This window comes from Myotis brandtii, unplaced genomic scaffold (assembly GCF_000412655.1).
Source record: "Myotis brandtii unplaced genomic scaffold, ASM41265v1 scaffold909, whole genome shotgun sequence".
In the NCBI taxonomy this organism is placed as follows: Eukaryota; Metazoa; Chordata; class Mammalia; order Chiroptera; family Vespertilionidae; genus Myotis; species Myotis brandtii.
The window spans coordinates 402,215-428,681 of NW_005371742.1; the positions used below are offsets into that span (position 1 = coordinate 402,215).

The 26,467-nt window shown below is 40.9% G+C and overlaps 1 protein-coding gene and 1 long non-coding RNA gene across 2 annotated transcripts in view; one reads left to right on the top strand and one right to left on the bottom strand.

Annotated features, from left to right (window-relative positions):
- Nucleotides 1–26,467, bottom strand: part of LOC106724629 — a 57,291-nt gene that overhangs the window by 29,426 nt on the left and 1,398 nt on the right. The gene's annotated exons all lie outside the window — the stretch shown is intronic.
- Nucleotides 11,635–26,467, top strand: part of LOC102251799 (calcium-activated chloride channel regulator 1) — a 35,299-nt gene continuing 20,466 nt past the window's right edge. The window contains exons 1-4 of the mRNA XM_005885500.2: nt 11,635–11,796; nt 19,966–20,106; nt 20,278–20,425; nt 22,740–22,845. Of these exons, the coding sequence (XP_005885562.1) occupies nt 11,635–11,796; nt 19,966–20,106; nt 20,278–20,425; nt 22,740–22,845 (557 nt within the window). The remainder of the gene's footprint in view (nt 11,797–19,965; nt 20,107–20,277; nt 20,426–22,739; nt 22,846–26,467) is intronic.

Here is a 26,467-nt window from a genome sequence, read left to right on the forward strand (position 1 = left end):
GTGACAGGGGGGAGCTCCCCAACCCCCTGATGGGCCCTGCTCTGTGAGTGACAGGGGGCAGCGCCCCAACCCCCTGATTGGCCCTGCTCTGTGAGTGACAGGGGGCAGCGCCCCAACCCCCTGATTGGCCCTGCTCTGTGCATCACAGGGGGTGGCGCTGAAACCTCCCCATTGACCCTGCCTTGAGTGTGACGGGGCGGTGCCCCAACCCCCCAATCAGCCCTACCCTGAGCGTGACTGAGGGTGGCATCGCAACCTCCCAATCTGCCCTGCTCTGTGTATGACAGGGGGCAGCGCCCCAACTCCCCCATCGGCCCTGCTCTGAGCCCGACCAGGGGCTGCACCTAGGGATTGGGCCTGCCCTCTGCCACCTGGGAGGGGGCCTAAGCCAGCAGGTCGTTATCTCCCGAGGGGTCCCAGACTGTGAGAGGGCACAGGCCAGGCTGAGGGACCCCCCCTTCTCCCCCGAGTGCACAAATTTTTGTGCACCGGGCCTCTAGTCCTATATAATAAAAGTGTAATATGCAAATCAACCCAACAGAACAACCAGTCGGAAGGGGAGGAGTGTTGGTGGTGGGGCTGATGAGCAGGCAGCGCCAGGCTAGCCAAGACGCATGCCAGCAGGCCGAGGAAGGGGACAGCGATGGGGGGCAGGAGGCAGCAGAAACCAGCGGCGGTGGAGGGGCAATGGGCAGGGGGTGTGCCTGCTGGTGCCATCCCCTGATCACCTGTCCTGTCGCCTCCTGCAGAGGGAGGCCAGACTGTAGCTTAGGCCCACTCTCTGGGCCTAAGCAGTCAGTAGGACATCCCTTGAGGGCTCCCGGACTGTGAGAGGAGTGCACGAATTTTCATGCACCGGGCCTATAGTTAAATAGAAATGGATTAAACATTTTAACTGAAAAGCAGAGACTTTCAGATTTAGTAAAAAGCAAGACTAAACCATATGGAATTTATAACAGATGCATTTTAAATGTAAAGACATATAAGTTGCACCCTATCCAGTTTGGCTCAATGGATAGAGCATCAGCCTCCTCCTGGAACCCCTGGACTGAAGGGTTCCAGGTTCGATTCCAGTCAAGGGCACATACCTGGGCTGTATGCTCGATCCCCAGTAGGGGGTGTGCAGGAGGCAGCCAATCAATGATTCTCTCTCATCATTGATATTTCAATCTCTCTCTCCCTCTCCCTTCCTCTCTCTCTGAAATCAATAAAAAAGACATATAAATTGAAAGTGAAAAAAATGAAAATGATGATATGCAAACACTAAGCATAAGAAAGTTGGTGTTAGTGTATTGTTATGAAATAAAACAGACTTTGAGAAAGAAGAGACAAAGAGGGTCATTCCATAATGATAACAAATAAATTCATCAAAAAGATATAACAATCCTAAATGTGCATATACCCATTAATAGAGTTTTAAAATACCAAAAACAAACAAACAAAAATCTAGAACTAGAGAGAAATAGACAAATGAACAATGGAAGTTGGAGATTGAACTCTCCCACTGTCAATAATTGTAGACCATCCAGACAGAAAAACTCATTAAGAATGGAAAATATTTTAACAATATTATCAACCATTTGACCTTGACATTTACAAAATACCACACCCAATTAGTGCAGAATACACATTCTTTTTAAGTTCTCATGTAACATTTACCAATTAGATTATGTGCATAAAATACATCTCAGAATATAAAGTCCAGAAACAGACATGCACACCTATGGTCAATAGATTTTCTATAAAGGCATGTGCAAGTCAGTGGGGAAAGGCAACCCAATGAGTGAAAGAGTTCTGGTCAATAAATGATATTGGAACAACTAGACATATATTTGGGAAAACATTTTTATTCCAACCTTAATAAAATATGAATTCACGGTAGATTATAGAAATAAATGAGTTAAGATATAAACTTCAAAAAATAGAAAATAATATCTTCACAGTTATAGTGTTGAAAGACTTCTCAGAACAGATGAAACACAAAGCATAAAAGAAAACATTAGTTGGACTGCATTAAAACTAAATATTTGTGCTCATCAAAGGTCAGCATTAATGCCTGGCCAGCATTGCTCAGTAGTTGAGTATCAATCTATGGACCAGGAAGTCACAGTTTGATTCCCAGTCAGGGACACATGTGGGCTTGATCCCCAGTAGGAGGCATGCAGGAGGCAGCCAATCAATGATTCTCTTTCATCATTGATGTTTCTATCTCTCTCTCCCTCTCCCTTCCTCTCTGAAATCAATACCAATATATATTTTTTAAAGGGCAACATAAATAAATGAAAAAGGCAAGCTACAGAGTGGAAGAAAATATCCACAACACACATATCTGACAAAGAAATCATAACCAGAATATATAAAAAATATTGTAAATCAGTAATAATAAAAAGACAAAGAAGCCAATAAAAATGGGCAAAAGATATAAACATCATACTAGTGGCTATCTCAGAGAAAAAGTGTGAAAGTTGACTAGAAGGGGCACAAAAAACATTCTGGATCAATGAAAATGTTATATTTATTGATTGGGATGTTGGTTACCTGGATGTATATATTTTTCAAAATTAATTTATCTGTGTATATTTGCTAAGTGCATTTTATTTTATTTAAATTTCACTCCAAGAGAAACTTAATATGAACAAATTTATTGTATCCTTATCTGTTAGCAAGCTTTATAGCAATGGTTCTCACCTTGGCTGATTTTATTTACCAAGGGGACATTTGGCAATGTCTGCACACTACAGTGGATCTAGTGAGTAGAGGCCAGGGATGATGATAAATATCCCACAATCACAGTAGAGTCCCAACAAGGAATTACTTGGACAAAAATGTCAATAGTGCCAAGATTGAGAAATCCTGCTTTATAAAGAGGAAGAAAAAGGGGTCATTTATAAGGATATTTGATTCATGAAAATAAAGTGGCCTTAGTGAAAGGAACAAAGGTCACAATACTGAGCCTGATTTAAATGAAGATGAGAATACAAGAAAGAAGAGAAAAAAATATTTTAGATAAAATGAAGATGGTCCATGTTAAAGAATTGTATTCATAAGGCTGGTAGAAATTCCAACTGATGAAAAAATGAAGAATGGATACAAAGTTGGGTAGATGCTGCATTATGTGTTAAGATCTGTGTTATGGCTTAGCCAGAGTGACTCAGTTGATTGAGTGTAGTCCCTGCAGCAAAGGGTTGTGGTTTGATTCCTGGTGAGTTCACATACCTGGGTTACTGATTTGATCCCTGGTTAGGGAACGTGTGGAGGATAGCTGATCAATGTTTCCCTGTCACATCAATGTTTCTCTCTCTCCCTTCCTCCCTCTAAGCATATCATCAGGTGAGGATAATAATAATAATAATAATAATAATAATAAAAATAGATCTGTGAACGTAAAATACAGGGAAAATGGAATAGAAGCAGAGAGGAAGTCAGATGAGTAGTGGGCTCTGAAGAATTGAGAATCTGATTTACTGTGTATGTATCATAGGAAGGAGAAAAGGCACAGATCAGGCACAAAGAAAAAGACAAAATAAAACATGAAAGTGAGGGATACAGATGATGGTAGAGTGAGAAGCAGTCAAGGACACAGAAACAGATGATCATATTACCAGGAAGGTAATTAGAGCTTGTCCCCAAAGGTCAAAAGGAATGGCACCCTCTATAAATCCCTCCTGTGTGTAAACGTCTAGCTCTTATCAGCAAGAGGGTTTCTGGGATGGGTGGGGAATGACCCAGATGGTGGCCAATTTCATTTCCCACTCCCTCTCAGCTACAAGCTGATGAATCTTATCAAAACACTACTTTCTGAGATCAATTGCCTCAAAGCAATTGACTCAATTGCACAAAAAGAAGAAAGCTATCCCGTACAGTGGGCAATTGCTTTCTATCTACTTGACACTGTGGAACAGAAGCAAGATAAATGAACAAACATCCAAAAGAAACATTTCTTAAAATTGACATGACCTTATTTCACACCAATAAAGGAAAGAAGAAGCGAGAGCCCAAAGAAAGATAAAAGGAAAAGAAGAAAGTAAAATGGAAAAGAGGAAAAAAAAGATTAGAAATTAAAAGTAGAGAAGACAAGACCACCACTCTTATGTTAATATGTTAGGATTTCAAAATGATGGCCGTTAGTCCAATATTTTTATTTTTATGTATAAATTTATTTCCATTACAAAAGTAATTCATGCTATTATAGAAAGTTCAGATGTTTAAGTAAGATGTGACAAACAAAATAGATATAAAACAAATAAGCTTACTTCTTATTTTATTAATGGACATTGGTAATTCAGTTTCTTATTATTATAAAGTAGGTTTTGAGACAAATTCTATTACCTTTGTACATATAATTGTATGTTCCTGTGTGTTGTCCCTTGAATATGTAATCTTGTGTACCTGTGTGAGTATTATCTGTAGGGTAAATTCCTAAGAGTAGAATTGCTATGTTAAAAGATACACATTATTGCCTGGCTGGTGTTGCTCAGTGGTTGAGCACTGACCTATGAACCAGGAGGTCATGGTTCAATTTCTGGTCAGGATACATGCTGGAGTTGCAGGCTCAGTCCCTAGTAGGGGGCATGCAGGAGGCAGCCAATTAATGATTCTCTCTCATCCTTGATGTTTTTATCTCTCTCTCCTTCTCCTTTCCTCTGAAATCAATAAAAAAATATTTTTTTAAAAAGATACTCATCCTTAAATATTGATAAGTATTTCCCTCTAAAACATCTATACCAATTTTTCTTCCACCAGTAATTATGAATACCTGTTTCCTCATGGCCTGAAACAAGTAATGAACTGGGGGTTGAACATCAATGTCCTTAAAATATACCTTGGTCATCCTTATGTGTTGCCAACTAATGTAAAGTCCCAGCTTTCTCCATCTTGATGGATTCTCTCCTATCTCTCCCTTCAAGGCTAAGACTTGGATAATTGAGAGGGAAGGGGAAATGTAAAGATGTTTTGTTTACTGAATGAATCTGCGTGTCAGGCACTGTATTAGCTGAGTTGTATTTGTTTTGTTTTAAATTTTCAACCTTCAAAATACCAGTATGCCATAGCAAATATCCTATAAACTAGATTTTGATACAAGTGATATTATTAGAGATAGAAAGACATTTTGTAATGCAATCCGGAATTTGCATGCACCAAAAGCAAAGCCTTAAAATATATAAAGCAAAAGTTGATGGAACTAAAAAAAAAAAATGAACAAATTCGCAATCATAATTGGAGATTTTAACACACCTCACAGTCACTGAAAGAATAAGTAGACAAGAAATTGATAGGAATAGAGAATATATGAATCACATGATTAACCAACTTGGCCTAACAAAATAGAACACTTTCCCACCAACTACAGCATACACACTTTTCTCAAAAGCATATGGAACATTTTACCAAAATAAACCATAAGCTGAGGCAAAAAGCAAGTCTCAAAAAATTTCAAAGGATTTAAATCTTAGTATGTTTTCTGACTATAGTGGAATAAAACTAGAAATCAATAATGGAGTAACTAGAAAATCCCCAAATGTCTGAAAATTAAGCAACACATTTCTATATAACTTATATGCAAATGAGAAAGAGAGAGAAAACTCAAAATGAAAGTTAGAAGATGATCTGACTTTGGGTGGTAGGCACACAACTCAATATACAAATCATGTATCATAGAGATGTATACTTGACACCTATATGATCTTATTAACCAATGTCACCCAAAAAATGTAATAAAAAAGAAAATATTTGGAATGAAATGATAATTAAAATATGGCATATCAAAACTTACATGGTAAAGCTAAAACAATATCAGAATGAAACTTAAGAAGTACTACAGTTTTAAATAAACTGTTCCAGAGAATAGAAAAAGAGGAAATATGTCCCAACTCATTTTATGAGGCCAGATAGCCTTAATACTAATATCTGGCAAGGACATTATAAGAATGGAAAAGTAAGACCACTCTCTCACATGAACATAGGTGCAAACATACTGAACAAAATCTTTGCAATTTGAAAAAGATACAACATCATGATGAAGTGGAATTATTCTAGAAATAAATAAAGAAGAAAAATCACACTGTCCTCTCAATAGATGCATAAAGAGCATTTGATAAAACTCTACACCTATTCATGGTTTTTAAAAATGAAACTTCTTAGGAAACTAGGAATAGAGACTTTCTTAATTTGATAAAAGTATCTACAAAATATCTCTAGATAATAGTATATTTAATGGTATAATATAGAATGCTTTTCCACCTGAGTTTGTAAACAAGAAAAAAGATATTTTCTCCATTTGTAATCAACATTTACAGGAGGTCATAGCTGGTGTAATAAGGGAAGGAAACAAAATAAAAGATATGAGATTGGAAAGGAAGAAGTATTCACAAATTACATAATTATCCTATATAATAAAAGCCTAATATGCTAAGTGTCCAGTTGTCTGGTTGGTCACTCAGCCAAAGTGTAATATGCTAAGGCCACTCAACCTCTCACTATGATGTGCACTGACCACCAGGAGGCAGATGCTCTGACCGGTAGGTTAGCTTGCTGCGGACTGACCGTGAGCTGGACATGCCCTGGAGCCCTCCTGCAGTCCCTCCCCAGCTGGCCAACCTCCTGCATCCCTCCCCGGCCCCAATCCTCCACCAGTGGGGTCCCTCAGCTTGGTCTGTGCCCTCTCACAATCCGTGCTAAGGAACCCCTCCCCCAAGTGCATGAATTTCATGCACCGGGCCTGCTAAGGAACCCTTCCCCCAAGTTCATGAATTTCATGCACCGGGCCTCTAATTAACATATAAAATACAAGAGAATCTACAAAGTACATACTAGAAATAATAAGTGGATCTAGCAAGCTCACTAAATATAAGATCAATACATAAAAATCTATTATATTTCTATATACCACCTATAAACAATTAGAAAATGAAATTTTATAAAAATACCACTTACAATAGCACCAAAAAAAAAACCCCTAGAAATAAATCTAATAAAAGATGCACAAGGCTTCTACCCTGAAAATTATAAAACATGGTTGAGATTAATTAAATAAAACTTAAAATGAAGAGATATGCCATATCCATAGATTAAAAGACTCAATATTATAGATGTCTGTTCTCCTCAAACTGATTCAATGCAATTCTATCCAAGCCTGCAGATTTTTGTGGGTAGAGTTTATAAGCTGGTTCTAAATGTTATATTGAAATAAAAAGGATCTAAAATAGCAAAAATAATTTTAAAGAAAAACAAATCTGGAGTGTTCACACTACCAGATATCAAGACTTACAAAGCAGCAGGAATTAAGACACTATGACACCAAGATAAGGACAGTCACATAGACCATAGAACAGAACAGGGAGTCCAGAAAGACCTGAACATCTGTGGTCACATCATCCACAACAAAAGAACAACTGCAATTCAGTGGAGGAAAGTGTTGTCCTTTCAATAAATGATCTGGGCCTATTGCTGTCCATAAAGGAAAACAAGACAAGACAAAAATCCTGAATTTACATAATATACACAAAAATAATTTGACGTAGATCATGGACCTGAAAGTGAAAGGTAAAACAATAAAGCATCTAGTACAGAATATTGTATAATATCTTTTTAAAAAATATATATTTTACTGATTGTTTACAGAGAGGAAGGGAGAGGGATAGAGAGTTAGAAACATCTATGAGAGAGAAACATCGATCAGCTGCCTCCTGAACACCCTCTACTGGGGATGTGCCTGCAACCAAGGTACATGCCCTTGACCGGAATCGAACCGGACCACATAAAACATTATCCATAAAAGAAAAGGTTAAATTGGACTCCATTAAAATTAAGAATCTCTGCTCATTCAAGGGTACCATTAAGACAAGCCACAAACTTGAAAAAGATATTTGCAATACATATATCCAATAAAGGACTCAATAAATCAATAAGATAAAGACAACCTGATTAAAAGTTGGGCAAAAAAACTTGAACAGGCACTTCACAATAGAGGATATCAAAATGAAAATAAGTATATGAAAAGGTATGTAACATCTATAATAATAAAAGCGTAATATACTAATTAGACTGGACATCCTTCTGGATGACCTTCTGGATGAAGCCATGGCAGCGGGGCCGGGGCAGAGGCCGGCAGCCGCTGCGGTAGGTGGGGGCTGAGCCCCTTGCACAAATTTCATACATCGGGCCTCTAGTCAGTTATAAAGGAAAATGTAAATTAAAACCACAGTACAACATGATTGCACTTGTACCAGGGTAGCTAAAATAATAAAAACTGGCAGTACCAGGTACTGGTAGAAATGTGGAACAACTGGTACAATCACTTTGAAAAGAGTTTGGCAGATCAACTAAAGTTAGGCATATATACAACCTGTAACCCAGCAATACCACTCTTGGTACATACCCAACTAAAATCAATGCTTGCACCTATGGCAGTTTTACTTATAATAGCCCAAACAGGAAATAATACACATGTTCACTAACAGGAATTGGTAAGTAAATTGTGGCATATTTTTACGATGAAGTACAATGAAAAAAATAACATATTACTGCTACCTAAAATAACATGGCTGAACTTTATGCAGAAAATGTTATGTGAAAGTAGCCAGACACAAGAAGACATACTGTATATTTCTGTTTATATGAAATACAAAAACAAATAAAATTAATCTATGTGGCAATTAATCTATGTGGAAGTCAGAATAGTGATTACCATTTGGGGGTTTTCCCTAGAAGGAAACATAAGAGAGATCTGGCATATCTTTGGTGAAAGTCTGTCTCTCAGGGTGTTAACTGCCTTTTCTTCAAGTTTCCTCCCTGTCAACTGGCCCATCTGGACTGCGTCCAAGAAAGCCAGATTCCAGGTTCCATGGTGCAATGCTTTATGTGAGTGAAAGTCCGAGAATCTGTTTAAGCTGGACTTGGGCACCAGAGATTGTGGCACTGCCACCACAGCCTGCCCAGTGGAGGCCATGCCAAACTAGGCCCTCTCCCTGGGGAATCACCTGGCCCATCTGAACTGCCTCCAAGAAAGCCAGATTCCAGGTGCCATGGTGCAATGCTTTATGTGAGCGAAAGTCCGAGAATCTGTCCGAGGCCATGCCAAACTAGGCCCTCTCCCTGGGGAATCAGAGACACGCCCATGGTGCTACAAGACAAAGCAACTGTGGCAGCAGCAAGGACTCTCCATTGAGCAAGCAGCAAAGGCCTAGCCAGCAGGGAAGGCCAAGCACCTAAACTGGGTCCGTCACACCAGGTGACCCTGTCATAGGCAACTGCGGGAGCTACAGCCCAACAAGAGTTTAGAGCCCTCAGAAATGAAGGGTTGAGTTACAGCAACAGGCAAACAAACAACACAGATCAGCCAAAATGCTGACTAAAAGAGGGAGATTGGTGATGAAGATGAAGGAAGGGGGAAATAAATATCTATAATGGCCTTGATTCATGCTGTAGCATTAGGCACTACCATTTATTTCAATAACTCTTGCTCTAGGTTTCTCAGGAGATTGCAGTTGGCCACCACCTGGAGGAGAATCTATGAATGATTGGACCTGTACTATCTCTCAGGGTATAAGTGAAACTGCTTGTACACACACACACACACACACACACACACACACACACACTAACCCAAACTCTACATTATAATATTGGAGCTAGACATGAAGGAAGGGTATGAGTGGATCTGAGCAGTTCAAGCAATGAGTTGTATTGGACTCGTCTCCTGGAACCTTCCTGGGCTTGGCTTCCTCTAATCCAGTGGTTCTCAACCTTCCTAATGCCGCGACCCTTTAATACAGTTCCTCATGTTGTGGTGACACCCAACCATAAAATTATTTTCGTTGCTACTTCATAACTGCAATTTTGCTACTGTTATGAATCATAATGTAAATATCTGATATGCAGATGTATTTTCCTTGTTCACGAACCACAGGTTGAGAACCGCTGCCTAATCTACTGGATCCTCGGTCACTTGGTCCACCTCTATCATTACACACTCCTTGCAGGCCTGAGTGGTTCCACTGCCAGAGACCAACCAGGCATCACTGGGAATCCTTGACTCCTCGTACACCTCAGGGCACGGGATTTCTCTGTACAGTAGCTATTTGAAGGACTGGATGACCCAGCCTAGGAAGTTCAGGGGAGTTGATCACCTGTAGGATATGAGAAGGAGGCAAACACTTTCCCTTCCTCCCTCCAATGGACTGTCCCAAGGCATGGTTTCTTTGTATAGCCTGTTAGGAGACATCCCAGATGGCAGGGCAGGTGCACCAGCAGGTTGACTTGCTGGGTTTCTTCATTGTACCCCAATAGTCAGCTTAGTAACACTTTATCTTTCATTGCTTCTCAGCCTTCCCTTACTCATTTCCCCTTTCCCTCATTCTCACTGCTCTGGGATCAGACTCAAATCATTAACACATAAGCTTGCCTGATGTTTTTTAGGGAACCCAGGAAAGATACCTGTGGTTGGGGGTTTGAGATATTTTAGAATCTAAAATTTCTATATCATATGCATAATAAATGCATACATTTATTGAATAAATTATTTTTATATAAAAGCATTTTAGGATTATCTGGACAACCACTTTAAAATTGAGTACATCCACTCTATTAAATGCTTCACTTTTGATTGCATAAATATTACATACTTAAGCCCAATTATTAGTGGTAAGTAATAATTTAATTTTTATGAGCCAATGTCAATGAAAAGGAACAGACAAGTTGAAACTGATGCTTAGCATCCTGTGAAGACCAAATAAAGTGATGGGAGGAAGGGCTATTTCAAGTAATCTGAATACTACAGGAAAGTGGTGAACTAATTTGAGTTTTCATCTGAAGTTTGGCAAACTTCAATGAATGTAGGTAGTAGCTGGCAGCCTATAGTTCATGTTCTGAGAGACATTTAATTTCAGTAAAATAATGGTGTTAATTTGAATTTCAGTAAAATAATGTAATTTGAATTTTATTGAGCAATAGAGGCCTGATGAGGAAACTTGAGTTTGCTTTGCACCGTGATATATAAATTTTTATCTATTCTCACAAATAGGAAATATTCAATAATATCTATGTTGTTTGCTAATGCTTTTGGTACAAGTGGATTATCTAAGGAAGCACCAAGAAGTGCTAAGGTTATGTCAAGATCGATGAGGATAAAAATGACCACATCGAGGGATAACTGGATATAAGACTCACACTTAATTAATAGTTATTGAATGCATAAAACAGCCAGGCCTCCCCGGGGCAGGCAGAGGTTGGAGGGTGACCTTGTGTGGGCCAGTATCCCTGGTTGGGCAATCATTTATAAGAAGTAAACATCCTTCAGTGGCTAAGCCACTTGACACCTGTGAATCCTTCTAGGGAACCGGATGTGGTCTTCCCACCCTCTTTCCCAGCATCTGGCAAAGGTGAGGGCAAGGCTAATGACCCTCTCAAATAAAATATTTAAAGTACACAAAATTTAAGACTAAGGCATTGTTCCTCATATTGGAGACAAATGAAAAAGTGAAACAATTTTGGGTCAAGGGGTTAAAGTCCTGTGATAAACCACCTCTGATAACTTGGGAAAATGTGTGTCTCTATAGTCTTATAAATAGGGGTAAAGAAGGATGCCTCTAGAACCAAAATTTTTCCAAGAGAATAATCACAGGGAGATGTGTAGTAATGGGGCCGTTTAAGAGTTCTGTTTTCATCTTGGTCCTTCACTTTCTGGAAGGGGCCCTGAGCAATTCACTCATTCAGCTGAATAACAATGGCTATGAAGGCATTGTCATTGCAATTGACCCTGATGTGCCGGAAGATGAAACACTCATTCAAGAAATAAAGGTAAGGTGGAAATGGTAACTACCCATGCTTTAAAAAATTTAAGTGTAATGTGTGGAAGGGCAAGCATGAGTTCTCTAATGCATCTGTGTGATATTGGCAAAGTATTTTTATGTCTAAGTCTCAGTATCTTCGGTTGCAAAATGAAAATAGAATAGTTAACCATTAGGATTCTTCTGAGGGAGAAGATAATAAATGTAATGCACTTAGCTAAGAGTTTCATACATTGTTGGTGCTTAATAAACGATTTTCCGCATTTATTGGTTGTAGATGATTCCGCTAAGGCAGAGCCAGCGGTATTTGGTAGATATTGTGAGATGTCCAGAGAACAATTCCTTTGCCTGGCTCATGTTAGATTTCTCCTTTTATTCTTCTAATTACAACTCTTTTCTCTGTGATTTTAATAGAGAAGCCCGGGATACAAACCTCTAATTTAAGAACAACCCTGATCCTTTCAATGAGAGGAAACTCTGCATTTTACCAGCCCCAATACAAGGGATCCTCTTAGATTGCTGAGCGGCCTTGCCTTACTTATTACTTCTTCTCTGGGGGAAGGAAAAACTATGGAGGAAGACACTTCCTGTCCAGGGCAGAGGGTCTAACTGTTGTAAGGTGGAGAGGTCATGTACAACAGCAAACAACTAAGAATAAGAGGGAAATGCCTTATAAATAACTACCCGGGGATCTGGCTGTAGCACATCCAGAGGCAATAGTGTGTAATGAGGAAAAGTACTGGTGTGTAAAATGGGGCAATAAGCTTGGCGAAGGGTATGTGGGAACTTTGTACAATTTTTGCATGTTTTATAAGTCTAAAATTATCTTGAAATATGGTAAAGAACTTTAAAAATGCATGCATAGCGTCTGGCACATAAGAGCTCAATTTATGGTGGGCATAACCATAATTCTTCTAGATGGAAAGGGTTCAATTTTTTAACCAAGCCAAAGTTCCTGAGTGCGAGCCCAAAAGTTAATATCACAAGAGTTCCATTGGTTGCCCCCAAATGTTCCTTGCTCTGAGCAGAAACAAACCCAGAAAGATGGAATTTGGAGAGAGAACCAGCTCTACCATCCGGAGGAGTTTGGGGCTGGAGAACTGCAGTAGTTGAGGAAGGAGGGGGATCTTATCTGTTTAACCTATCAGATACTACTGACACTGATGAAAGGGAATACTTTACCTTTTGAAATCTCTCAACAATCAGATAGCTTGGGTAAGTTTTTGATTGCATCTAACCTTAGAAATGGCATCAGCAAACATGGAAGTGCCCCTTGGAGCAACAGACAAGGAAAGTGTGGGAGAAAAATATAGCCAACAAGTTTCTGTCTCTGGCTAGACAGTCAGGAATGTGCCAGAAGAACATAAATTCCTTATCCAGAATGGCAATGCTAATGCACATTTACATGGTGCTTTAGAGCTTCCAGATGCTTTCACCTCACCCTTTGGGGGTTTTCCTCCTGAGAAATCTACTTCTTATTACAATTATTAAATTGGTTTTCTGGTATGAGTCCTACTAAATGAGTTGGGTTTGAGATAAGTTGGTTTCCACATACTGTAAAGTATATGATTGTCTAACCACTGTGCTATACCCCAGAAACTACTACAAAATAACATTGAATGTACACTATAATTGAAAAATAAAATAAAAAAGTTAAGGGCAATAGTGTACTCAGAACCCCTAACTAAGTAGTTAATAAAAGTGAGTTCCTCACTACTAAGGTTCAGCTCTGCAGAGTTAAGGACCTTAATTGTGAGCTTGTCTGCCTTTCCTGGCCATCCCTCACTCTGTTTTCTGAGGGGAGACTTTCCCCTGGTGCTCTTGTGAGTATAGAAGCCTTTAAGTCAGCTCTTAAATACTTGCTTCTGTTCAGGATATTATGCTAAGTGAAATAAGCCAGTCAGAGAAAGACAAATACCATATAATTTCACTCACATGTGGAATCAAATGAACAAAATAGAAACAGATTCCTAGATGCAGAGAACAGACTGACAGCTGTCAGAAGGGAGGGGGACTGGGGGGCTGTGTGAAATAAGTGAAGAAAGTAAGCAAAAAAAAAAAAACCCTCATAGACACAGACAACAGTAAGGTGATTACCAGAGGTAAGGGGGATGGGAGCAGAGATGTACACTTGAAACCTACATAATTTTGTTGACTAATGCAACCCCAATAAATTTAATTTTAAAAAATTGAATAACAGTCCCTAAGGTTTGTCCACCTACAAATTGCATCCACTGCAATTGCCCTGTCAGTGTGAGTTATAGAGGCAGAGGGAGCACACTCCATAAAATGAGGGAGGGAGAGTCAGGAAGAAACACTCTCTGTGCTCTGTCCCTAAAACACACACACACTCTCTCTCTCTCTCTCTCTCTCTCTCTCTCTCTCTCTCTCTCTCTCTCTCTCTCTCTCTCTCTCTCTCTCTCTCTCTCTCTCTCTCTCTCTCTCTCACACACACACACACATACACACACACACACACACCCCAACACACAAAATACATAATGGGAGCAGTGTATCTTGGAGGTATCCTCAGTGTATGTGCGTCCAGGAACCTCTTGTCTTGGCACTCCTGGACAATTTGCCATTTATCACAACCATTTCATTCATTCATCCATCCATTCATTCATTCATTCATTCATCCAACAAATATTTACAAAGCTGGTACCAGAGGAAAAAGAAACTATTTCTTTACTATTATGTCAGATACCATAAATCCAGTGGTGAACAATATAACAACCTTATCACTAAGGCATTTCCAGCCAACCCTATAAGCTGTCATCCTTGACCTCTCCAGGCCTCAAAAGTTTAAATGTCTATTTGGATACGAGGTTGCCCTCTCAAAATCAGAAACAGAGGCCAAAGCAAAAAACTATTATTGATGTTTCTGTTAAAACATGGAAGACAAGTGCACTTCATGCTGCTGCTGCTGCTTCCTAGGAGACATTGAAAATTCACATTTCTGCCGAAACCGGTTTGGCTCAGTGGATAGAGCGTCGGCCTGCAGACTGAAAGGTCCCAGGTTCGATTCTGGTCAAGGGCATGTACCTGGGTTGTGGGCACATCCCCAGTAGGAGATGTGCAGGAGGCAGCTGATCGATGTTTCTCTCTCATTGATGTTTCTAACTCTCTATCTCTCTCCCTTCCTCTCTGTAAAAAATCAATAAAATATATTTAAAAAAAAAAAGAAAATTCACATTTCACTAGTCAGATTCTAATATAATACTCTAACACAGAGAGCTTTATACCTACTTTTTAACTTTTTGGTGATTTTGACTCCGTGTTTTTATTTTTAAAATGACACATTGTTAAATCTGCCAGTGGTTGATAAAAATCTTGCTTTTTGGAATAATGAAATGCAAATCATTATAAGAAGATTTTTAGAAGGAACAAGGCAACCATTATTACTATCTAAAAAGAGAAAAACTGAAGCTCAGAAAATAATATAAATTCCCCAAGTTTATCCCCTTAGGAAGGGGTAGAGAGGGATTCACCCGGCACCAATACCCACGTGCTGCTTCCCCCTGTGAAGGGGGACTGGTTCTGTGCCTCATGCCCACCTCATGTACAAGTGAAACTGCTTGTACACACACACACACACACACACTCACACAAACACACACATACACACACACACACACTAACCCAAACTCTACATTATAATATTGGCGTCTAAGCACTCTGGTCTGCTCCGGGAAGAACTTTTCTCCTGCAATGGTCCCTCTTTTCTCTGGCTTTACCAGGGTTTCCCCCGCCCACCCCCCATTATCACATGCATATGTTATAATAGTTCCCATTAAAAAACAACAACAACAAAACCAAAATTCCCTTGCCCTGAAGTGCTCCTTCAGCTATTGCATCGTGTCTCCATTCTCCTTTAATTTACAAAAAAACCAAAACCAAAACAAATCTGCTTGCGCTGTTGTCGATATTCACTGCCTCCATTTCACCTCCCATTGTCTTGAATTTACTCATATGGAGCTATCATCTCCATTCCACTAAAACGGCTCATTCACGTTGCCAAATACTTCGGTCAGTTCTTATCCTCACCTTTCTTTTTTATTATTATTAAATTCATTGGGGTGACTTTGGTTAATAAGATTATATATGTTTCAAGTGTACATTTCTATGGTGCATGTATTGTGTGCTCACCATCCAAAGTTAAATCTTCTGTCACCATATATGCAGTCCCGTCCCCCCCCCATTTCTCTCTGGTAACTACCATACTGTTGTCTGTCTATGAGTTTTTGTTCGTTTTTCCTCTTTTAATTGCTCAGCATCCTTTGACACCGATAATCACTCTCTTCTCCCTGAAACACCTTTACCCCGTGCCTTCTGATTTCCTTCCCATGCACCAGCTGCTCCTGAGTCTCCGTGGCTGACTCCTCCACTTCCTATCACTAAATGCTAAATGCCCGTGGCTGCAGGGCTCAGTCTTCAGCCCTCCCCTTTCCTCTGTCCACACTCACTTTTGAGGGCAGTGATTTTCAGTCCTAAAAGACCCTATGCCTTTTCCAATAATAAATCTCCTATAATACCCTCTCTACTGTCTTCATAATGCATCTCAGGGGCATTTATAATTAAACTCTACAGCTCCTTCATTTTAGAGAAATAAAGCTGGGTGTAATTTGAAAATAAATTATATAATTGTGCCACTTCCTTATATCTGACAGTACTACACTAAAAATAAATACTACCATAACAGTTAGCTAGTCCTAAAATTATTGCAGGATCCAGTAGGTGAAGTCATATTCATTTTAATTTGAGTTTCTCTCCAGTATAAGTTGGTGTGAGACCTTGATACTTACACACTCTAATTTTCAGTTTCTCCCTTAAAGGTTTATTGATCCTCAAAGGATCAAATGAGATGACACTCACAGCTAACATTTCACAAACATTTGTGCTTAAGTAAACATGGTTCCCAGGACTTTCTTGACTTCACATGATCCCCACACAATATCTTATGAGCTAATCACCATAATATTTTCCATTTTATAAATGGGATAGATAACTGAGGCTCAGGAGGGCTCAAGGAAATTGCCAGATGACGCACAATAAGTGTTGGAGCCAGGATTAGTGTCAGCCTCTGAAGTCTGCATTGTCAATCATCACACTCTGACACAGAGCATGTGATAAGTGCTCAAAAAGGGTTAGCTATTATCCTATACTAGGGGCCCAGTGCACGAATTCGTGCACCTTGAAAGGAACTGTGAGCTGTGAGGCTGCGGTGGGCACAGGGGCAGGTCTTGGCCCATCGTCATGTCCCCACCCTGCCCCGCCCACCACAGCCCCCGGTCCCTGTCTGCCAGGAGCCCCACTCCCAAGTGCTGATGGCGTGGAGCAAGCGGGGCCGGTGCCGTCAGCGGGTGCGAGCAGCGGCAGCTGCCCCAATCTCCCCTCAGGAGCAAGCAGTGGCTGCTGCCCGGATCGTCCCTCAGGAGCAGGGGAAAGTGGAGAAGTCCTCAGGGGCGATTGGGGCCAGCAGCTGCTGCTCACACCTGCTGACGGCGCTGAGGGATCGGGACCAGTGCCAGGTGCCGGCAGTGGGTGCGAGCGGGGCCATTGCTGGCAGCGGGTGCAAGAGGCGGCTGCTGGCTCTGATCGCCCCTCAGGAGCAGGGGGAGGTGGAGAAGCCCTGAGGGGTGATTGGGGCCAGCACCCATTGCTTGCACTGCTGCCCAGATCGTCCCTCAGGAGCAGGGGAAAGTGGAGAAGTCCTCAGGGGCGATTGGGGCCAGCAGCTGCTGCTCGCACCTGCTGACGGCGCTGAGGGATCGGGACCGGTGCCAGGTGCTGGCAGCGGGTGCAAGAGGTGGCTGCTGGCTCAGTTCGCCCCTCAGGAGCAGGGGGAGGTGGAGAAGCCCTGAGGGGTGATTGGGGCCAGCACCCATTGCTTGCACCCGCTGCTGGTGCCCGGCGCCGGCCCCAATCGCTCGGCACCATGAGTGGATGCAAGCAGGGGCTCCCGATCCCGCTGAGGCTGACACCCGCCTTGTTCTGCGTGCGCCCCCTGGTGGTCAGTGCATGTCATAATGACCGGTTTTTCAGTTGTTCAGTTGTTTCAACGTTTGGTCTATTTGCATATTAGGGTTTTATATATCCTATATAATAAAAGGCTAATATGCAAATAGACCGAGTGGCAGAACAACCAAACAACCGGTTGCTATGACATGTGCTGACCTCCAGGGGGTGTGCATGGAACATGGTGGGCGTCGGCAGCAGGCGGCAGAGCATGGAACATGGCAGCTGTTGGCCACGGCAAGATGGTGGAGCAGGTGAGCGGGGGCGCCAGAACAAGGCAGGGCGCCGATTGCTGTCATTGAGCAAGCCTCTGGTGGTTACTGAAAATTCTTTGCTCGGGGGCTCCAGAACAAGGCAGGGCGCCGATTGCTGTCATTGAGCAAGCCTCTGGTGGTTACTGAAAATTCTTTGCTCCCACACACTGCAGTCCTGCCTGGCGCTTGCATCAGCTGCCAGCGCAGGAGCCACTGCTCTCACCTGCTGCTGGCGCCCAGTGCTGGCTCCGATCACTCAGCACCATCAGTGGGTGTGAGCAGCAGCTGCTGGCCCCTATCATCCCTCAGGGCTTCTCCATTTCCCCCTGCTCCTGAGGGGCGATCAGGGCTGGCAGCTGTCTCTCGCACCCTCTGCTGGCGACAGCCCTGCTTGCACCTACTGACAGCACCAGTCCCAATTGCTTGGCACCATCAGCGGTGCAAGTGGGGCTGGCACCCGTCAATGCATGGGAGTGGCGGCAGCAGGAGCGAGGCTGCTGGCAGATAGGGGACTGAGGGCCATAGTGGGAGTGTGGGAGTGTGGAGGGTGGGCTGAGACCTGCCCCTGTGCCCACTGCAGCCTCGTGGCCCACAGTTCCTTTCAAGGTGCATGAATTTGTGTACTGGGCCCCTGGTATCCTATATAATAAAAGCCTAATATGCTAAGTGTCCAGTCATCCCGTTGGCCGTTCAACCAATCAAAGCGTAATTTGCTAATGATACGCTAAGGCTGCTCAACTGCTCGCTATGACATGCACTGACCATCAGGGGGCAGACAGTTGGCTGGTTGACCAGTCACTATGACGTGCACTGAACACCAGGGGACAGACGCTCGGACCAGTAGGTTAGCTTGCTGCTGGGGTCCGGCCAATCAGGACTGAGCAAGACAGGCCAGACATGTCCTGGAGCCTTCTCGTAGCCCTCCCACTGCCCCTCCCTGGCTGTCCAACCTCCCATGTCCCTCCCCGGCGCCAATTGTGCACTGGTGGGGTCCCTCAACCTGGCCTGTGCCTTCTTGCAATCTGGGACCCCTTGGGGGATGTTGGAGAACCAGTTTCGGCCTGACGGCAGAATGACTGGTTGCTTTGATGCACACTGACCACCAGGGGCAGACGCTCAACACAGGAGCTTCCCCCTGGTGGTCAGTGCGCTTCCACAGGGGGAGCGCCACTCAGCCAGAAACCGGGCTCATGGCTGGCAAGCACGGCAGCAGTGGGGGGAGCCTCCGTGGCAGCACTAAGGATGTCCAACTGCCAGCTTAGGCCCGCTCCCATGGGCCTAAGCCATCAGTCGGACATCCCCCGAGGGCTCCTGGACTGCGAGAGGGCGCAGGCTGGGCTGAGGGACCCCCCCACCCCCCAGTACACAAATTTCGTGCACTGGGCCTCTAGTAGATAATAAAAGGCTAATATACAAATCAACCAAATGGCAGATCAACTGGTTGCTATGATGCACACTGACCATCTGAGGGCAGACGCTCAACACAGGAGCTGTCCCCTGGTGGTCAGTGGGCTCCCACAGGGGGAGTGCCGCTCAACCAGAAGTCGGCTTACGGCTGGTGAGCGCACTGGCGGTGGCGGGAGCCTCTCCTGCCTTCATGACAGTGCTAAGGATGTTTTACTGCTGGCTTAGGCAGGCTTCCCATGGACATCCCCTGAGGGCTCCAGGACTGTGAGAGGGTGCAGGCTGGGCTGAGGGCCCCCCCCCCCTCAAGTGCACAAATTTTGTGCACTGGCCTCTAGTTATCAATAAAAGGTATTTCTACATCTCCCCTTCCAGTCTTATAAATAACTGGTCTTTACTAACTAGTTTTTCTAATGTGAAATACAAATGTAAATTTGAATGATTGATAATTTAGTCTACAGTCCTAATTTGCTTGCTAGATATGTTTTCTTTTTTCCCCCCAGGACATGGTGACTCAGGCATCTCCATATCTGTTTGAAGCTACAGGAAAAAGATTCTATTTCAAAAATGTTGCCATTTTGATTCCTGAGAAATGGAAGACAAAACCTGAGTATATGAGACCAAAACTGGAGACCTACAAAAATGTGAGATTATCAAGTTCTTTTTTCAAATTCAATTTCCTTCAGTGATTTAGATTTATTTTCCATCACAATATTCTAGAACCAAATGAAATTGGTTCACAATACTCCAGTGTGAATAAGGTCAATTCATTTGCTAAAATTTTGTAATGATGAAAACATTTTCTTAAATTTCAGGCTGACGTTCTAGTTGCCGAACCTAATCCTCCAGGAAACGATGATCCCTATACTGAGCAGATGGGAAATTGTGGAGAAAAGGGTGAAAGGATTCATTTCACTCCTGACTTCATAACAGGAAAAAAGTTGCCTCAATATGGACCACAAGGTATGGGTAGAGAAGAAACATTCCACTGTGTTCCTCATAACTTAATAATTTTATATTCAAAGTAGATCAAAATAGCATTATCTTTCTGAGTAAGCACATATAAGCCAAATAACGTTACAGCATGCATTTTCACTTAAAGCAGGGGTTCAGAATAGTGTGTTTCTCAGTTAGAAATTTAATTTTTCATATTCTGCATAAATGTGTAACTATAGTGTTTTTAATTTTAAAAAGTTATTACTATCATAAAATAGCTGTAATCGTTTATTGAAATGTTATTAGGTTTCTATGGATCTGATAAGGAGACTGCTGAACAAATTAAACCTCCTGCCTGTAATTCACATAGTAGCCACCAGATGGCGGAGACTCACAGTGCTCTCAGACTTACGCTCAAGCAAATTGAAAAGGAGGTTGTTAAATCAGATTCTGATTCAATAGGCGTGGGGTGGGACTCAACAATTTGCATTTTTAACAAGCTCCCAGGTGATGCTGATACTGCTGGACTATGGACCACACTTTAAGTAGCACAGAGAATATCCTTGCAGTTCAGCTTGCAAAAAAAAACTGTAACTAAAGAAAAACATCCAATTTTCCTTCACAAAATAAACTCTTTACCATGCCCATGAGCTATATAGAACAATCTTTAGAAGAAAATATTAAAACAAACAATAAGGAAGTATATATAAAATATGTACGCTCCAGGTATAATCAAATGTGATTAGTATTAGCTAATTAGGTTACTTAATGACTACTACCAGGTATCTTTATTATCTTGAAAGTATTAGAACCAGCTTGATTTTCTTCACTTAAACAAAAGGGCCCTGGTACCTCCATGCCCCACCCCGCATTCACTAGAGCACTACAGACTTATCAGAAAGATGTATCAAACATACCTCTTGTGCTTCGACAACACTCTATTTCACCTCCATAACAGGGCCAGAAAATTCCCAATGTATGGCTCAATCAATAGGTGCTGAATTGATATACTAATTGCCCCATCTCACTTCTGGGCCCACTCCAGCCATCTGAGTCACCATATAGAATGGCATTCCTTCATAATCTCTCCTTTCTGTACTGTGACTCCACTTATGTTCTCTCCCATCTTCCCTTACCTCTAAGAGGCCATCCTCTGCTCCCAGCACCTACAGAATAGGGTCCAAATCCTCAGCGTGGGATACTAGCATTTCCTCAGGTGTACCCCCTCACCTAACCCTCCAAGTGCAGCCTATCTGGGAATTTACATTCCAGGAAAACTGAGCTGTACATAAGTCACTAATTCCTCTAAATTTAACAAATACTCACTCAGTACCTATTAAGTTCTGGACACTATGCGCCCAGGCATGACAATGAAGAAGTCATGGAGCCTGTCCTCATGGAGACAAGCGTTTAGTGTGGGAGACGGGCAAGAAAGCAGCAACTATAATAGAATGGAAGTGCCATATGGAATATAATGACAGAGTAAAGGAGGGATACTGGGCCTAGTCTGGGGATGTCAGAGAAGGCTTCTAGGTGGATATAAACTTGATTTTGAAAGAAGAGAAGCAACTATCCAGACAGAACTAGGGAACGTATCCCAAGCAAAGAAAGAATACATGAAAAGAACCAGAGATGAGAAGGGGCCTCGAGTGGCTCTGGAAAGTAAAAGCAGTGCAGGAATTCATTGTGAGTATAGAGTTCTGGAAGTAGGTGGAGAACAGCAAGAAATATGGGTGCAGAGACGAGCAGAGCTGGGGTCATCAGGGACCTCATATTAAGGAGCGAACTTAACCCTGAACACCATAAGGTAGCCACTGAAGACGAGACATGGAGGGCAGCTGGGTGGCTACGGCAGTAACTCAGGAGTAAGTGGCAATAAGATTGGAAAGATGGGAATAGAGCAGAGGTGAGGTAGGCAGACCTTGGGGTTTGAGCCACTGGGGGTACTGCCTGGCTGCCCTACCAAAGCTCCAGACCCCACAGTAGCATGCGCCGCCCTCCATCACTGGACTTGCCCCAGTAAGGATTTTAGTTGTCTGATTGGCATGTCATCCACTGCACTGTATGCTATGCAAAGGACAGAGCAGTTGTTTTATCTTTGTACAAAAACTCTCTGGCACTTCCTATGTGCCTCGTATGCATTTTGTAAGCTAAAATAAGTAGTTACATTTTTCAGAAATGTGGAGTTGTCATATTATAGTTTTCTTTCTAAGGAAGTCAAAACTTTAAAAAATTAACATAGCAAAGCATAATAAAAGTCCGGAGAATTACTTTCTCCCAGCATTAGAAAGCAATTTTGCCATTCTTACTGTAACCGGGTCTTTAAAACATTTTCTCACAGGAAGGGTATTTGTCCATGAATGGGCACATCTACGATGGGGAGTATTTAATGAATACAATAAAGACCAGAAATTCTACTTATCTAATGGAAGAAACAAAGCAATAAGGTATGGATATATTGACTTGACTTTTCCCAAACTATTTTAAATCACAACCCATTTTTTCTTGATTACTTTAAAAATGTCCATTTTTTTTGCCTTGTTTTCTGTCTCTCATTCTCTGTTAGTGCCTCCTGTTGCAGAGTTCCACAAAACTACCACTTTTGCTTAGCTTACAAGCACTTCAATTAGTTGAGTTCTCTATTCTTCAGTTACAAACCATTTGCCTTTGTGAGTGTGCATGTACAATTATAAGAAATCCACAGGTGCTATGTTCAGTGACTCCATCTTCCTGTATCTGAGTCAGTGAAATAAACAAAGTTAATGGGGCTATTCAATCCCTTGAAAGCAGAATGATATCTGTGTGGACTTTGTCAGTATGAATGGGCCTGGGAGAGACTGTGGAACTTACCTAAAAGACAGTCCAAATATTAAAAGAAAGCAGAAAACTTCTCCCAGTTTAATTAACTATGTGATGCCAATGGAAAGCAAACTGAACACTTGGAAGGTACCCTTGGCTGCCATGATTGTATGGGTGAATTCAGTGAACTGTTTTAGTACAAACATAAAAGATAGGGAACTTCACAATTTATTTAAAAGAGCTAGCACACTTCAGATACTAAAACCCGATAGAAGACATGAAAAAGAATTCTACAGATCAGATACAGTTTTCTAAAATATATTTTAAATAAAAGAACAGTAAGTTATATCTGGCAGAATCAAAGGACTAACAAACACACCAAACCCACAGAAGAAGTCTTCCAGAAATCCCAAAATGCTGTGATATTAGGTAAGTAATTAATATAGTATTTTGAGTCAAGAAGACAAATAAACAATTTTTCCAATAGATTCTCAGGAGGAACTTGAAAACCTTGAACACTTATGCCCGAGTCAGAAAATAACAACTTTTTAAAGACTGGAAATTGGTACAACACCCCTCTCCACTTTTGCTCCCAGTTCTCTTGCCTGATGACCCCGTAAGGAGATGTGCTCAGCTTTGGTTTGGTTACTCTTTATTTGCTACTTGCTTCCAAGCAGAGCTCAGCCTTGGCTCAGAGCTCAGCCTTGGCCTCCCATTCTCCCAGAGGGACATTACTGCTCTCCACTCTTCCCTTTTTTCATTACATTCAGACTCTGTCAACTTGGTCCACTTCCATTATATTTCCCCTCATTGTTATAATACTTCAGGCATAAAGAGACTAAGTGCCACGTAGAGCCACGCATAGTGTACCAGATTCCTGTAGCTGTTCCCTCTGCACTATACAAACTACAACCCAGGGCCACTTCCCTGATGTGATCATTCGTTGGATTAACCTCGAAAATCTCAGCCAATGGATGTCATTCCACATCTGACATGTACCATTCCTACTTCTCTTTTCTAAGTTTCTATTCAGTTAGACACTGTATATGCCTTCAAGAGAAAGCATATATTAATACATATTCCTTTCTAGAGATATTCTAGAAATATCTACATATATAGAATAGTCTTCCTTCCACAGATAACATTAGCAAATCTGGCTAATTACCATGTCCTCTGAAAAAGAAATTTTATTGTAACATAGTAATAATTTATTGATTATTATCTTCTAAATTTAAAAAATTATTTTAAGGTCTAGGAGCAATCACAAAATGACAATACTGCCCACAATAGAAGGCTATTTCCTTAATATGATACAAAACATTAATTGAAAGCCAACAGCCTACATCATATTTAATAGGAAAATCCTAGAAACATTACCAGGGATAACATAGGATGGCCACTATTAGCGCAGTTATTGAACCTTTTTTAGAAAGTTGTATCCAATGCAATAGCACATGAAACCGGGGAGGTTAAAAAATGGGAGGGTGGGGGGAAAGCTATGAGAAAGAGAGAAAACTGCTTTTATGCAGATGATATGTGGTCCACTTAGAAAACCCTGGGGAATAAATAGAAATTAAAGACAGGGGGAGTCAACAAAGTGACCAGATACAAAATGAAAATTCAAATTGTCTTCCCAAATATTAACAATAACCAGTTCAAAAATATTATGGACAGAATACTCCATTGAAGATAGAAATTAAAGGTATAATGAAGTGTAAAACTCTAAAAAAGGTAGATATCATATTTTAAGAAAACTATAAAATCCTTCTAAAGGCTTTAAAAGAAAATCAAGAAAAATTGAGATATTTTCCCATTCATGAATGATTTAAATTCAACCCAAATTAATATATAGGTTTTATAAAACTAGTCAAAAGCACATCAATTTTTACCTCATTTTTTAAAAATATCAGAATTCACTCAATAGATAGTACCTAAGAACATTTTTTTTAAAAGTAGTAATAAAGGGAATTTTTACTTACTGAATTTTATATATATATATAATAAAACTATATTAACTAAAGCAATGTGAATTGACAGACACATATACAATAATTTACTATTTAATACAGCTAGAATTATAGATGTATGAGAAAAAACAGAATTTCTTAAGATATCAGGACAATTTGAGATGTGTGGGGAAAATATTAACAGATCTTCTTCCAATTGAATGGACTCATTAAATATAACTATCACAGTCACAATGACAACTAAAGGAATATTAATAAAAATCATACTCCTATGTGGTGAAGGTCTTTCTATGCATTCAAGAATTGTAGAAAGATATAACTAAAAGATTAATAAATTTGGCTATATAGTCATTAAAAATTTTGTTGCATATAAATCAAACATAAACTAAATAAAAAGGTAAAAAATAAAAAAACATTATTTGCAAAAATTAATAAAAAACACCTTTTAAAAGCATAGTATTGTAACACATGAAGAACCTTTGAAAACCAGTAGGAAACCAATAACATAATAATATAGAAATAGATACAGGAGGAGAATAAATAATCCAGAGAATAAATAAAAATGGTGAATAAACATATAAAAAATATTCAGACTTACTAGCGATCACAGTGGTGCAAATTTGACAAAGATGAGAATCGTTTATTACCTAGTAAGTAACTTAGTGGGTGAGAGCTCCCACAGATGGTTGTTAGAGACATAAATTGGCACAAGAATGGAAAACAATTTGGTGACACATATCAAATCTCCAAAGTATTTCCTTTTTCTTGATCCAGTAATTTCATGTTTAAAGCCCATTATAAGGAAAATGGTAGAATAAGCTGAATCAGAAATCTATAAAATATTCACACTTTTGATCTGATGATTTAGTCTGAGAACCAATCACATTGCAAACTTGGAAATAGAGTCAAAATTTTATGTGAAATTTTATTTATTCATTGAAGTTTTATTTTTAGTCCTGACAAGTTGGAGGAAATCAAATGAAATAAATTAAGCTAAATTTATTTTATAGTATGAGAACATGCAATTATTAAAATCACAGTTTGAAAGAATGTTATAAATTATAATTAGGTGTCGCGTAGGACTCCCTCCACGTCCCGCATGGAGTAGGGTTCAGTATCTGAAAGAGGGGCCACACACAAATGAGAAAAAAGACACGAGATAATTTTGCAATATTGGAGGACCAGGCAGGCAAGTCCAACTCAAGGAGAGGGACTTCCACCGATGCTCAGGCTGCTCCAACCTTTTATTTGATCTGGGGTAGCCCTAGGGTAAGGAGGTTTGTCTGGGGTAGCCCTAGGGTAA